We start from the raw sequence: 13,400 nt of genomic DNA, 5'->3' as shown, positions 1-13,400 counted from the left end.
CAAACTGACATGGTCCTCAACCACTTATCGTTTTCCTGGAGGAAAGGACGGGCTTTGGCGCAAATTAGAATCTAATCACCGTGTCCCTTGTCATGATTAAACATTGGACCGGAAACATGCAAGCACACAAATACAGGAACTCAGGGTATAGTCCCCGCTTTACCTCCACTGAACTGGGACCTGCTGATAGAAAGGGAAGATGGGGAGACAGACAACTATGTACCAAGACAGTAGCACCCCCTGCTGGTCTTTTTACGCAGCTGAGAAAACATTTCAGTGACAGTACTGTCAAATACTGCTGGATAGGGTCCAACATACACGATTATAAACAATACATTGAACATACAATTCATGGTTCTCGTGTGTAACAGGCAGTCCACTGAATGAGCCCGTTTTATATCACACTTTTAAAGGAGGAGCCGTGACAAGGAGCCTGAGTACCAAACTATATTTATTGTTTACAGTAGTAAAAGACGCCAAACAATGTACAAATCAGTAGAGAAAACAAACAAATACCATATGACAAAACAAGTGGGTAAAGAACATAACTGCCCCTGCCCTTATGCTCCAAGTAGACGTAGCCCCTAACCACAGATCTAGGATCAGAAAACCGTAACCCCAAAACATTAACCATTACGGGGCTGCAAATGATCTGACCCTGTATCAGTGTTTAAGGATGACTTCTCCCTCCTGCCTTACACCCCCACCCAAACACCAAAAGCAGAGTCACTTACAGGGCTGCTGTAAGAACTGACCACCGAAAAAAAAAGAAAAAAAAAAGATATTATTCCACATGGTATCAGGGAATATTCCCTTTTGACTGACCTAAAAAAACTAGGGGCGCATCTCAACAGTACAAGTAGCTTCCTTGTGACAAGGGGTCTCCTCTCCGTCATTCTCGTAAAACTGACACTAAAGAACTGGACAGGTGAAAGCTTACTCCATGGTCAGCATCCACCTGAGCCTGAATGTTCAGATCGGTGCCAAATGAAGGAGAGGCAACATAAGACTTGAGATGCACCCTTGGTTTTCACCCCCGGAAAAACCAGGGCGTTCCCCATGTCAAACCATTGGAAGGGTCCAGAAACCACCCCTTAAGCCCTAGGCACTTCTTGTAGATTTAAGGTGTTGGATAAATACAAAACACTACACAAGTGGCTTAGGTGTAGGGGGTTGTTTCTAGATCAAAACCCATGATTCTTAGCATTGGAAAGACCCGGAAGCTGTCCAAGACAGTTCAAGAGTTCAATGTTGACTAAGACAACAGACATTTGAGGGGAGCCCTTCCCCCACCCAATCCAAAAACGCACCAGACATCTTTTAAAATAAGATCAAGGAAACACAGACGATGGCGAAGCCTCAAAGTAGAAGTTGCCCCTTACCACCGATCTAGGATCAGCTCATCGTGTCCTAAACGTAACCTCATCCAATATGGGGCAAACTAATAACTGACCTTAAATCAGTGTCTAGGGGCAAATTCTTCCCAATCCTACCCCTCAGGACAAAACTGAGACAGACGTTTTTTTTTAAAACAACAAAGGAACACAGAAGCTGAAGAGTGACTGGAGGAGAGGAGCAGTGGGTGTGGTTTGGGTATGTCAATCACTGTAACAGGAGGGGCTTAGCAGAGACCGCCTGTCTGCTGTTGGAAAACATCTATGGTGTCTTCATCCTCCATCTCCAGCTAAAGAGAGAGAGAATTAACATGTGTGAGATGGAAGGAGAGAGGGATCTAGTAAAGAGTGATTCCATGAGGAGGATATGTAGTGGGAAGTACAGCGAGAAAGTAATCAAGTTCATTGAGAGCAGGTGTGCTTTAGTTGCGAGAAGGATAATGGCACCAGAGATGCTGTGCTTTAGAGTGATTAAGAAGGAGATAAGAGAAGTGAGTAGAGGGAGTTTCTAGAGAATATAGAGAGCTGCCAGTTGTCTGTGCAGTGTACCTGTGACGGTGTGTCTGTCTCATTGATTGGCTGTCCGTCAAACCTGAACCTGATCTGCCTTATCGAGAGCCCCTGCAGGAGAAAGAGGACACATAAGAAATACATGGGGCAGATATTCCTATAGTATTAGGAATCAGGTCAGCTCTATTGATAATATTTCTATGACCAATGTTCAGTGTGCCCCCTGCTCCAGTCTTTGCCATTGAGGCGGCAGGTAGGAGGGCAAGGTGTCTGATTGGTGACTGTGCTGACCTGACGTTCGCAGTAGGCCTTCATCAGTTTGCTGAGCGGAGTGTGTCTCTTGATTTTGAACTGAACCACAGAGCCGTCCTGCCCGGCTACCTTTAAGTTAATGTGGTCGTTCTCAGTCTTCACGCCCTCCTGAAACACAACCAAACAGCAATTAAAAGATGAACATGTAGTTTTTCAGTCTTCAATACTTCTGTCTTGGAGAGCCTATCAATTGACTTGTACAACCACTGTTAAGACTCCTCACACGTCTCTGGTAAGGTCTGGACGGGGTAGTAAGGTAGTGTTCTTGTCTGTAAATTAGGGTTGACTGTGGGTGGTACTGGGTCTGGGAAATGTGCGTAACCCGAAGGCTGTGACTGAAACAGCCAGATACTAGACCCATGCGTTATCCGTAGCAAAAATCCACGTTCAGCTTTTCCTAGTACCTCAAATCGAAAAACAATATGAATCCTGTCTCAATCAGTGGTTAGGGACTATTTCGTACAGACGACATTAACAAACTAGCTATATCTGGTCTTACCGGCGCCTGGCCAACGCCATGCGTTTACTGGCCTAGAAGATACAAACAGTGCGTTAACTAACTAATTATGTTATTTATGCATTTCAATAAGTGGATGCCGACGAATACATCCAAATCACTCGAATATTGCTTCCAAATTGTGTCACATTTAGTGCCGCTATACTTGCGGCGTTTAGCTAGCTAACTGCTAGCGTGGTCTTTTTTCCCACAAAGAAAAACCCGCTAACGCTATCGGTGTATTCAACTTCGAAATGTAAGTGGTATTTATGTTCCAACAATGCTATTTTCTGGTTGAAATACTTAGCATAACATCTCTAATAGCTTGTATATCTGATCAACTTAGAAATATCGTATCCGGAGGCAGCACTCCATTCATTTAACTACGAAAAACAGTGCGCCGATTCAGACAAACGTGCAAACCGGGCCATTTTTGATTGCATATTTCAGGCGCTATTTAGCATAAGACTGTTTTAATCACCTTAAATACCCATCACATGTTGATAGCCGACTAGCCTTACCTTTGGTTTCTCCTCCGACATTTTGGTGGGTTTTCTTTAAAGGATTTGCGGGTTAAAATGTAATTTTGGCTGTGTTTTCGTTTGCACCTCTTTAAGCTATATGCTCTTCTCCTCCGCAAACACGGGAACGCGCTTTGGTCTCTCGTTCCGCACACACTGATTGGCTTTCGTGGAAACACGTGACATATTCTCTCGGACGCGGATGCGGGGACGCGCAATTCAGCCAACTACTCGGCCACGCGACATTAAGAACCCGCCAAAGGCAGGGCTGAGTGTGGACCTTGCTTAATTTCAAATAAATACACACATTACACTCAGATCAAACTGTTTTTGTCACATGCTTCGTAAACAACAGGTGTAGACTACCATTAAATTATTATTTACGGGTCATTTTCCAACAATGCAGAGTTAAAGATACAACATTTAAATATTGACAAGGGATAAATACACAGTGAATAACAATAATGAATAAACATGTTTTTTTAAATCTAACGTTATGTCACATGCGCCGAATACAACAAGTGTAGATCTTACCGTGAAATGCTTACTTACAAGCCCTTAACCAACAGTGAAGTTCAAGAAGAGTTAAAAAAAATATTTACCAAATAAACTAAAGTAAAAAATTGTTTTAAAGTAACACAATAAAATAACGAGGCTATATACAGGCGGTACCGTGCCAATGTGCGGGGGTACAGGTTAGTCGAGGTAGGTAGGAGTGAAGTAACTGCATAGATAATTAACAGAGAGTAGCAGCGCAGCAGTGTACAAAAGAAATGGGAGGGGGGTCAATGTGAATAGTCCGGTGGCCATTTGATTAATTGTTCAGCAGTCTAATAGCTTGGGGGTAGAGCCTTTTGGTCCTAGACTTGGCGCTCCGGTACCGCTGATGATATCAAGCCAAATCTTCCATCTTCATCATAATGGATAGAGAAATGGGGTGCATTCATTACAGAATCCGTTTAATAAACAAATGGAAGCAAACAGAGTAGAGGAGGGGTGATAGGCAACGAGACTGGAGATCCACTACCAGAAACATGGCTTTTGATGACCAATCGGGGCGCTCCAACTCAACATGTAATTTCTCTCTTAAGGGAGAGTGGGTAGGGATCGAGGTATGGGTTACAATTCCAGAAAGATTCTCTCTTTGTGGCTCTGCTCATAGAAAATGCTTGAATAAAGAGTATACGTATCCTTGATTAAAAAAAATAGTATATTGAGATTAAGAATTAAGGTTGAGTCAGAACTGCAGAAATTCGTTTATTTTTATCTCTACTATTATTGAGGTTACGATCTCGGGTCTGATATTAAGGTAGTGGGTTTTTTAATATGACATAGAGGTTATAGTAGGAGCTAGGAGTTGAAAAGATCCAAAGAGACAAGTCTTACATAGTGGAAAGTTTAATTTTAGTAAAAATAGATTTGCTCTATCAACAGAAAAAGGGTCATTTATTACACAACTTGACATCAATAAAAAATTGATTAATTTGGCCTGACAAGATTCTAACTGAAGTAGCTGGCTTCTGTAATGAGAAAGCTGTCACAGGTAGAAATATATTACTTAGGTCCGACATTCTTTGTGTCTCGTTTTACAAGGTGTGTACATTCTATATGGCAGGGTACATTTCTATCTGCAATTTTGAGCATTCAACTCTTCTGAATACCCTCCTATTTAAAGCTGCAATATGTAACTTTTTGGGCGACCAGACCAAATTCACATAGAAATGTGAGTTATAGATCTGTCACCCTCTTTGAATGCAAGTCTAAGAAGCGGCAGACCTGTTGTATGTGCATTATTTCTATGCTTACCGTATGGAAAACATATTTCACAGCTGTTTAGATGGTACAATGATTCTATAAACTATACTTGCTTGTTTTGTCACAAACTGAAATTAGGTGAACTATTAGAATTTTAGCAAGCAGGAAATGGAGGAACTTCTGCATAGTGCATCATTAAGTACAATTCTGGTTTAAATTAGAATAACAATACATCTATACAAGTTTATTGTTTGATGGAGTACAGGTGGGCACTGGACACATTTCCGATAGATCACCATAAGATAAATACACATAGAGAAGGTCAACTTTTCTGGAGTGTATCTTCTCAATCAAGTAGAGCATAGGCAAGATCTCCAATAACCAAGTAGTAACCCTCAAATACCATCATGAGTTTATAATACAGTAGTAGTCACTGAAGGAAGATGGTATAAATAAGGTAAGGTGCACCTTTCCACTGCTCTCAACAGTCTGCACTGCAAGACATGTTCTGCACTGCACCACTCACCAAGCAGCGCAGAACTTGTTCTAGCTAAGAATTCGTAGGATACTTTGTTCATTACATTCAACACAATGTTTAATGACCAGTGTTACATGGGCAGATAATGTTGTATAACAGGTTGTCCCAAAACTTTGATCCAAGGTGAGTTTCATGTATTCTCCTCAAACGGTTAAAGAGATTGAACGGGATCTTAAGCACTAACAAATTCCTAACATCATACGAATAGCAGGAAATTATTATTATAGACTACGGTCTGAATTTATACAAAACCTTTAAAACACCTCTAAGACTTTTATGATTAATGGTTTAGGGGAGGGTAAGCTGAGCATAAAACAGTCCTTGGGGGGGGGTTGGATGAAAGGTCAGAGGTGAAGAGAAGGCAGGCAGTTGATAGTGTTCAAATATCAGCTCAAGAGAATTTGGAGTACGGGTTGGACCCACTGAGACCTGGAAAGGGGGGGGGGGGGGGGGGGGGAGAAGAGAAAAGGAGTTAGAGATCATCTTTCATAACAAATTCCATCAGAGTAGTGACAGTGTTTTTCCACAGACAGGAGTGGTGTGTTTATCTCAAGTCGTACCATATTTCGATCTGATTTCTTCATGCCTCATCTTCATCTCTGCCTTTCTGTTAACACAAAGACAACCAGCTGGTTAGACGCACAGATCATTGTTTTTAGAGGACTGCACAACCTTTCAGACCAGCCAGATAGGTAAGAAGTCATGAATAGAGCATAAACCGGTTTGGGCGGTTAGCTTGGCTGTGACGTATGTAAAGGTTTGTTCCAGTAATGCTTTAGTGTCACTCCGGCTGTAACTGATATGAAACTAACAAAATAAACTTGGGCCTTGTTCTGATGGCAGTCACATTGTCAGAGACACACCAAGGTCAAATACAGCACACAGGGCTTGACTGGGTAACGTTTACCATATCTCCCTGTGGGATTTGTAGTAGGCCAGCTGAACACACACAGCCATGTAAATACTGATACTTAGAATAACCAAACACATTCTTTTGTTGCAAATTGCTTCACATACATTGAGAAATACACAGATGTTCGTGTGCCATGATGACGTCTTACCTCTCTTCCTGTTTCCCCTTCATCTTATTGGTCCGTCTCTCCATCTTGGCATCGAACCTCGTAGACCTGACACACACACACGTTAGGGCGGATAAGTACTTATACATGTACCTGGAGGTCAGTCCATGGGGTGGGTAGGTCAGTGTGTGTGTGAGAATAATTACACACTAGTTGACCACGACAAAGCACACACACACACACACACACACACTACACAGTTGAGGCCAAATATATTGGCACCCTTGCAATAAATTATTCCCCATTTCTTTTAAAATAAATTGAAATTGAAAGAAAAAAAAACATTGGTATTGGATTTGACATTGCAGAGCCAATTTTATTTTTGTAAACCTAGGTTGAGAATTTTGATTATGAAAATAAAGACAAATAGCAGGTCCTAAATTGGCACCCTAGAGCTAGTACTTGGTTGCAGAGCCTTTGGCCAAGATAACTGCAGACAGACACTTCTTGAAGCCACCGATGAGCTTGCTGCAACTTTCTACTGGCATTTGGCCCACTTCTCAGCAGCAAATTGTTCTAATACTTAAATGTTTGAGCGGTTCCCTCCAACTACTGTTCTCGCCATTGGTTTTGGATGTGATTCAGTTCCGGACTCTTGTCTGACATGTGGGAGATTTGATAATGCTGTGGGGTTGCTTTGCTACCTCTGGTCCCTTGAACGTGTGCAAGGCATCATGAAATCAGCAGATTATCAGGTGTTTTGATCAACCCAGTGTCCAAAAACTGGGTCTCCATTGAATGTTGTGGGTCTTCCAGCAGGACAACGACCCAAAACATGAAAAAACACCCAGGAATGGTTCAAGAAGAGATGCTGGAATGTTCAGGAGTGGCCAGCCAAGAGTACAGATTTGAATCACATCCAAAACCTATGGAGAGATCTGAAAACATCAGTTGAGGGGGGCATCCCTCAAACATTGAAGAATTAGAGTAGTTCGCTGCTGAAAAGTGGGTTACATCATTGCTTGCTACAAAACGTGTTTGTCTGCAGTTACCTTGGCCAAAGGCTGTGTAACCAAGTATTAGCTCCGGAGAGCCACTAATTTAGTTCATGCCATTTGTCTTTATTTTCGAAAAAAAATGTGTCAACTTAAGTTCACAAAAATACAATTGGATCTGCAATGTTGAAAATCTAATAAGGTGTGAAGACCAGAAGTTTACATTTTTTAAACTTATTTTAGAAGGGGACACACATGTTTAAGCTGTATTGTTTATTATTTAGTTGAAGTATTGTTTGTATATCGTTGTATTTTAAATTTGTGTTACTGTTTTTGTCTATCACTGTTTCGTTATGTGTCATGTTTTGTGTTTTTTTGTGGACCTCAGGAAGAAATGCTGCTGCTTTGGCAAAAGCTAATGGGGATCTGAATAAACAAATAAGAAGTGCATGGGTGCCAATATGTTTGGCCGAAACTATATATAAATACACTCACGCAGTCAACGATAATTTAAAAAAAAAAATAATACTGTGTACAGTTGAAGTCGGAAGTCTACATACACTTAGGTTGGAGTCATTAAAACTCGTTTTTCAACCACTTCACAAATGTATTGTTAACAAACTATAGTTTTGGCAAGTCGGTTAGGACATTACTTTGTGCATGACAAGTAATTTTTCCAACAATTCTTTACAAACAGATTATTTCACTTATAATTCACTGTATCACAATTCCAGTGGGTCAGAAGTTTACATCCACTAAGTTGACTGTGCCTTTAAACAGCTTGGAAAATTCCAGAAAATGATGTCATGGCTTTAGAAGCCTCTGATAGACTCAAATGATGTCAATTAGCCTATTGGAGGTGTACCTGTGGATGTATTTCAAGGCCTACCTTCAAACTCACTGCCTCCTTGCTTGACATGAAGGGAAAATCAAAAGAAACCTGCCCCCAAAAAATGTAGACCTCCACAAGTCTGGTTCATCCTTGGGAGCAATTTCCAAACGCCTGACGGTACCACATTCATCTGTACAAACAATAGTGCGCAAGTATAAACAGCATGGGACCATGCAGTCATTATACCGCTCTGGAAGGAGACGCGTTCTGTCTCCTAGAGATGAACGTACTTTGGTGCGAAAAGTGCAAATCAATCCCAGAACAACAGCAAAGTACCTTGTGAAAATGCTGGAGCAAACAGGTACAAAAGTATCTATATCCACAGTAAACCGGGTCCTATATCGACATAACCTGAAAGGCCGATCAGCAAGGAAGAAGCCACTGCTCCAAAACCGCCATAAAAAAGCCAGACTATGGTTTGCAACTGCACATGGGGACAAAGATCGTACTTTTTGGAGAAATGTCCTCTGGTCTGATGAAACAAAAATAGAACTGTTTGGCCATAATGACCATCGTTATGTTTAGAGGAAAAAGGGGGATGCTTGCAAGCCGAAGAACACCATCCCAACTGTGAAGCACAGGGGTGGCAGTATCATGTTGTGGGGGTGCTTTGCTGCAGGAGGGACTGGTGCACTTCACAAAATAGACAGTATCATGAGGAAGGCAAATTATGGGGATATATTGAAGCAACATCTCAAGACATCAGTCAGGAAGTTAAAGCTTGGTCGCAAATAGGTCTTCCAAATGGACAATGACCCCAAGCATACTTCCAAAGTTGTAGCAAAATGGCTTAAGGACAACAAAGTCAATGTACTGGAGTGGCCATCAAAGCCCTGACCTCAATCCAGTAGAAAATTTGTGGGCAGAACTGAAAAAGCGTGTGCGAGCAAGGCCTACAAACCTGACTCAGTTACACCAGCTCTGTCGTGAGGAATGGCCCAAAATTCACCCAACTTATTGTGGGAAGCTTATTGTGGGAAGGCTACCCGAAACGTTTGACCCAAGTTAAACAATTGAAAGGCAATGCTACCAAATACCAATTGAGTGAATGTAAACTTCTGACCCACTGAGAATGTGATGAAAGAAATAAAAGCTGAAATGAATCATTCTCTACTATTATTCTGACATGTTACATTCTTAAAATAAAAGTGGTGATCCTAACTGACCTAAGACAGGGAATTTTTACTAGGATTAAATGTCAGGAATTGTGAAAAACTGAGGTAAAATGTATTTGGCTAAGGTTTATGTAAACTTCTGACTTCAACTGTATATCATCCCAAACCGAGATGCGTTTTGGAAACATAGACCACACAAAACAATGTCTGAGTGTTATAAGCACTATACCCCATGTGTTCACACTTGCAGCAGCAGAAGAGGCAGACCAGGAAGGCGATGATAATGACTCCACCCACCACCGCCATGGCGATGATCAAGGACTGGAAATTTACTGACACACACACACACACACACAAACATTAGTTCCTACTCCAGCAGAGGTGTGCGTGTGTTTGTTTTCTTACCCCAGCAGCGTCCCCAGCGTGCATCGTTGAGGGGGCAGAGGGCGTGCGGGGGGAGGATGGTGTTGACTGGGTACGTGATACACATCTTAGTCTTCTGACACCACAGGCACTGTGACACACACACACAAGTCGGAAGTTTACATACACCTTAGCCAAATACATTTAATACAATTCCTGACATTTAATCCTAGTAATAATTCCTTGTTTTAGGTCAGTTAGGATCACCGCTTTATTTTAAGAATGTGAAGTGTCAGAATAATAGTAGAGAGAATGATTTATTTCAGCTTTTATTTCTTTCATCACATTCCCAGTGGGTCAGAAGTTTACAATCACTCAATTAGTATTTGGTAGCATTGCCTTCTTCCCCCAATATGTTGGGTGAATTTTGGCCCATTCCTCCTGACAGAGCTGGTGTAACAGTCAGGTTTGTAGGCCTCCTTGCTCACACACCCTTTTTCAGTTCTGCCCACAAATGTTCTATAGGATTGAGGTCTGGGCTTTGATGGCCACTCCAATACCTTGACTGTTGTCCTTAAGCCATTTTTCCACAACTTTGGAAGTATGCTTGGGGGTCATTGTCCATTTGGAAGACCTATTTGCGACCAAGCTTAAACTTCCTGACTGATGTCTTGAGATGTTGCTTCAATATATACACATAATTTTCCTCCCTCATCATGCCATCTATTTTGTGAAGTGCACCAGTCCCTCCTGCAGCAAAGCACCCCCACAACATGATGCTGCCACCCCTGTGCTTCACGGTTGGGATGGTGTTCTTCGGCTTGCAAGCATCCCCCTTTTTCCTCCAAACATAACGATGGTCATTATGGCCAAACAGTTATTTTTTTGTTTCATCAGACCAGAGGACATTTCTCCAAAAAGTACAATCTTTGTCCCCATATGCAGTTGCAAACCGTAGTCTGGCTTTTTTATGGTGGTTTTGGAGCAGTGGCTTCTTCCTTGCTGAATGGCCTTTCAGGTTATGTCGAAATAGGACTAATTTTACTACTTTTGTACCTGTTTCCTCCAGCATCTTCACAAGGTCCTTTGCTGTTGTTCTGGGATTGATTTGCACCAAAGTACATTCACCTCTCTAGGAGACAGAACGCGTCTCCTTCCTGAGCGGTATGACGGCTGCGTGGTCCCATGGTGTTTATACTTGCGTACTATTGTTTGTAGAGATGAACGTGGTACCATCAGGCGTTTGGAAATTGCTCACGAGGATGAACCTGACTTGTGGAGGTCTACAATTGTTTTTCCTGAGGGCTTGGCTGATTTCTTTTGATTTTCCCATGATGTCAAGCAAAGAGGCACTGAGTTTGAAGGTAGGCCTTGAAATACATCCACAGGTACACCTCCAATTGACTCAAATTATGTCAATTAGCCTATCAGAAGCTTCTAAAGCCAAAACATAATTTTCTGGAATTTTCCAAGCTGTTTAAAGGCACAGTCAACCTAGTGTATGTAAACTTCTGACCCACTGGAATTGTGATACAGTGAATTATAATTGAAATAATCTGTCTGAACAATTGTTGGAAAAATTACTTGTGTCATGCACAAAGTAGATGTCCTAAGCGATTTGCTAAAACTATAGTCTGTTAACAAAAAAAGTGGTGGAGTGGTTGAAAAACGAGTTTTAATGACTCCAACCTAAGTCTATGTACACTTCTGACTTCAACTGTATATGTGATCTATGAATGGGTAGGGGTTTCAGGATGGAGGGATGCACAGAGAGAAATGAGGGCAGAGAGAGAGAGAGGTGTGTTCAGTTTGTCCCCAGACCTGTCTGACAGGTGTGGAGGGTGCAGCTGGTATGCTGATTCATGTGCACCAGAACACATTTGTGACCCTTTTAGACCCGTGAGCAGGAGGTATAGTGAGGGAATCAGGACCAAAGAAACCCAGTGTGCCTGACTCACGTGCCTGACTAATCCAAGACTCACCGTCACAATCGTTAGACATTCCTCACAGTTTGTTCCATTCTTAGTCTCACACACTGAGGAGGGAGAGAAAACAGGTTGATTGAGGGGAAAAAACATTAGATTAGTAGTTCATAACATACTAAATAACTGCAGTTCGAGGCAGTAATAAAGCCTTCTCACTTGCAGCAAGACCTAGCCTACTGTAGATTTTTCCATTTGTTGTTTGACTGTATGATTCCACATAATTGTTTGTGTACATTCTGTTAGCTCTATGGCTCCAGATAAGAAGGGGAAGCCTGGTTGTCTGGTTTCTATGGGGCTAAAAGGGTAAAGGATTCTTCCAAGACTGCGCACAGGTGTCTCTTTGGACACTTTAACTGGTTTCACCCAAACACTTAACAGTTAAATGGGCCAGCCAGTCACGATTATAACTACTGAAATGTGTCTGAGAAGGAACTGAAAACACTCCAACGTTCCTGCTAAAAAGGTTTCAGTTACACAAGCATTTAGCAGAAAGCAAGAGCCAACTCCCTAACAGTGAATAGGTCGAATGCGTTACTAATGTACCAAGACACTTGAAATTAAAGAGCCATTATCTGAATATAATAAAATGTTGAGGTTATTGAAAGTCTAAATTACAACATTATAAAAGGAACTGAAAACAAGCATTAAGTAATTTTCTGTTTTACCTAAAGGAAAAGTCACTGTGAAATAGGCTACAACGTGAAACCAAGGGGAAATTCTGGTTTGAGAACTCCACTAGCAGCTGTATTTTCGATGATTAACGTCATAGACTAACTACAGCATACATAATTAACTATAATATTGTCATATAGATCAAAATAATCTATAAGCGACAATAAATAAATGGTTAAGAAAAACAAAAGAAGTGTCACTAACTCACCTATACTTGGTGCGGCAGTTTGCGAGAACACAGTGACTAAACCGAAGAGTAGCAGAACAGCAGGTAGGCCTACTAAACTCCTCAAATCCATCATTTATTGAAACGTTCAAATCTGACAGTAAAATATCCAGTCGTGTATGGCGCTACTCGTGAGTTGAAAAAGTTGTCTTATTTAAGTAACAACACGGAGAGAGACAATCCGTTTTAAGAAAATAAACCCTTGAAGTGATGTTGAGGTAAGACAAAAAGGTCTGTCCTCCTTTCTCCCTGCGCGCGCCCAACCAATGACATGTGGAATTAGGGTGACCACATGTCCCAGAATACCGGACAGTCCCAAATGTTAGCCATTTCTCTGCTGTCCCGTAAAATGTTATCAACAAATTAAAACACCACTAGATTTGTTGCGTATTTCAGTCAGACTTCCTATTCATTTGATGATGACTGACATTTCGAACTGTCTGCCAGAAACATGTATTCATGTAGGCTGCACTGGCCCGCAAAAACATTCCGCTGTCCCGCATTTGTGTATTTTAAATATGGACCATTTTGTGGTCACCCTGAAATAGAACAATCAAGTCAGCTGTGTGCGCGTGCGTAAGTGTGTGTTGCGTGCGTGCGTGTATAG

The 13,400-nt window shown here is 41.6% G+C and overlaps 2 protein-coding genes across 2 annotated transcripts; both read right to left on the bottom strand.

Moving 5' to 3' along the window:
* Positions 1-433: 433 nt before the first annotated feature.
* On the bottom strand, positions 434-3,391 carry LOC106574529 (small ubiquitin-related modifier 3). The gene is made up of 4 exons (XM_014150465.3): positions 3,234-3,391; positions 2,196-2,324; positions 1,944-2,015; positions 434-1,684 (listed from the first exon to the last, which is right to left on the bottom strand). The coding sequence occupies exons 1-4, from the start codon at positions 3,252-3,254 to the stop codon at positions 1,622-1,624; spliced, it is 285 nt and encodes a 94-aa protein (XP_014005940.1). The 5' UTR covers positions 3,255-3,391; the 3' UTR covers positions 434-1,621.
* A 1,224-nt stretch (positions 3,392-4,615) lies between these two features.
* On the bottom strand, positions 4,616-13,273 carry LOC145861132 (pituitary tumor-transforming gene 1 protein-interacting protein). The gene is made up of 7 exons (XM_082962882.1): positions 12,776-13,273; positions 11,893-11,945; positions 9,953-10,061; positions 9,777-9,879; positions 6,588-6,653; positions 6,087-6,133; positions 4,616-5,955 (listed from the first exon to the last, which is right to left on the bottom strand). Exons 1-7 carry the CDS (start codon positions 12,867-12,869, stop codon positions 5,918-5,920), a joined length of 510 nt encoding a protein of 169 aa, XP_082819008.1. The 5' UTR covers positions 12,870-13,273; the 3' UTR covers positions 4,616-5,917.
* Positions 13,274-13,400: the final 127 nt, after the last annotated feature.

The sequence above is a fragment of the Salmo salar genome, chromosome 16 (genome assembly GCF_965601325.2).
Source record: "Salmo salar chromosome 16, fSalSal1, whole genome shotgun sequence".
In the NCBI taxonomy this organism is placed as follows: domain Eukaryota; kingdom Metazoa; phylum Chordata; class Actinopteri; order Salmoniformes; family Salmonidae; genus Salmo; species Salmo salar.
Note: the sequence above shows the minus strand (reverse complement) of the source record. Positions and strands in the feature narration are given on the sequence as shown.

Excerpts from the sequence above, each read along its gene's own strand:
- LOC106574529 (XM_014150465.3), bottom strand. The coding sequence starts at position 3,254 with ATGTCGGAGGAGAAACCAAAG. Across the intron at positions 2,325-3,233 it reads TGTCGGAGGAGAAACCAAAG|GAGGGCGTGAAGACTGAGAA; the intron begins GTAAGGCTAGTC and ends GTTGTGTTTCAG. Across the intron at positions 2,016-2,195 it reads AGGCCTACTGCGAACGTCAG|GGGCTCTCGATAAGGCAGAT; the intron begins GTCAGCACAGTC and ends TTTCTCCTGCAG.
- LOC145861132 (XM_082962882.1), bottom strand. The coding sequence starts at position 12,869 with ATGATGGATTTGAGGAGTTTAGTAGGCCTACCTGCTGTTCTGCTACTC. Across the intron at positions 10,062-11,892 it reads AATGTCTAACGATTGTGACG|TGCCTGTGGTGTCAGAAGAC; the intron begins GTGAGTCTTGGA and ends TGTGTGTCACAG. Across the intron at positions 9,880-9,952 it reads ACGCTGGGGACGCTGCTGGG|TAAATTTCCAGTCCTTGATC; the intron begins GTAAGAAAACAA and ends TGTGTGTGTCAG.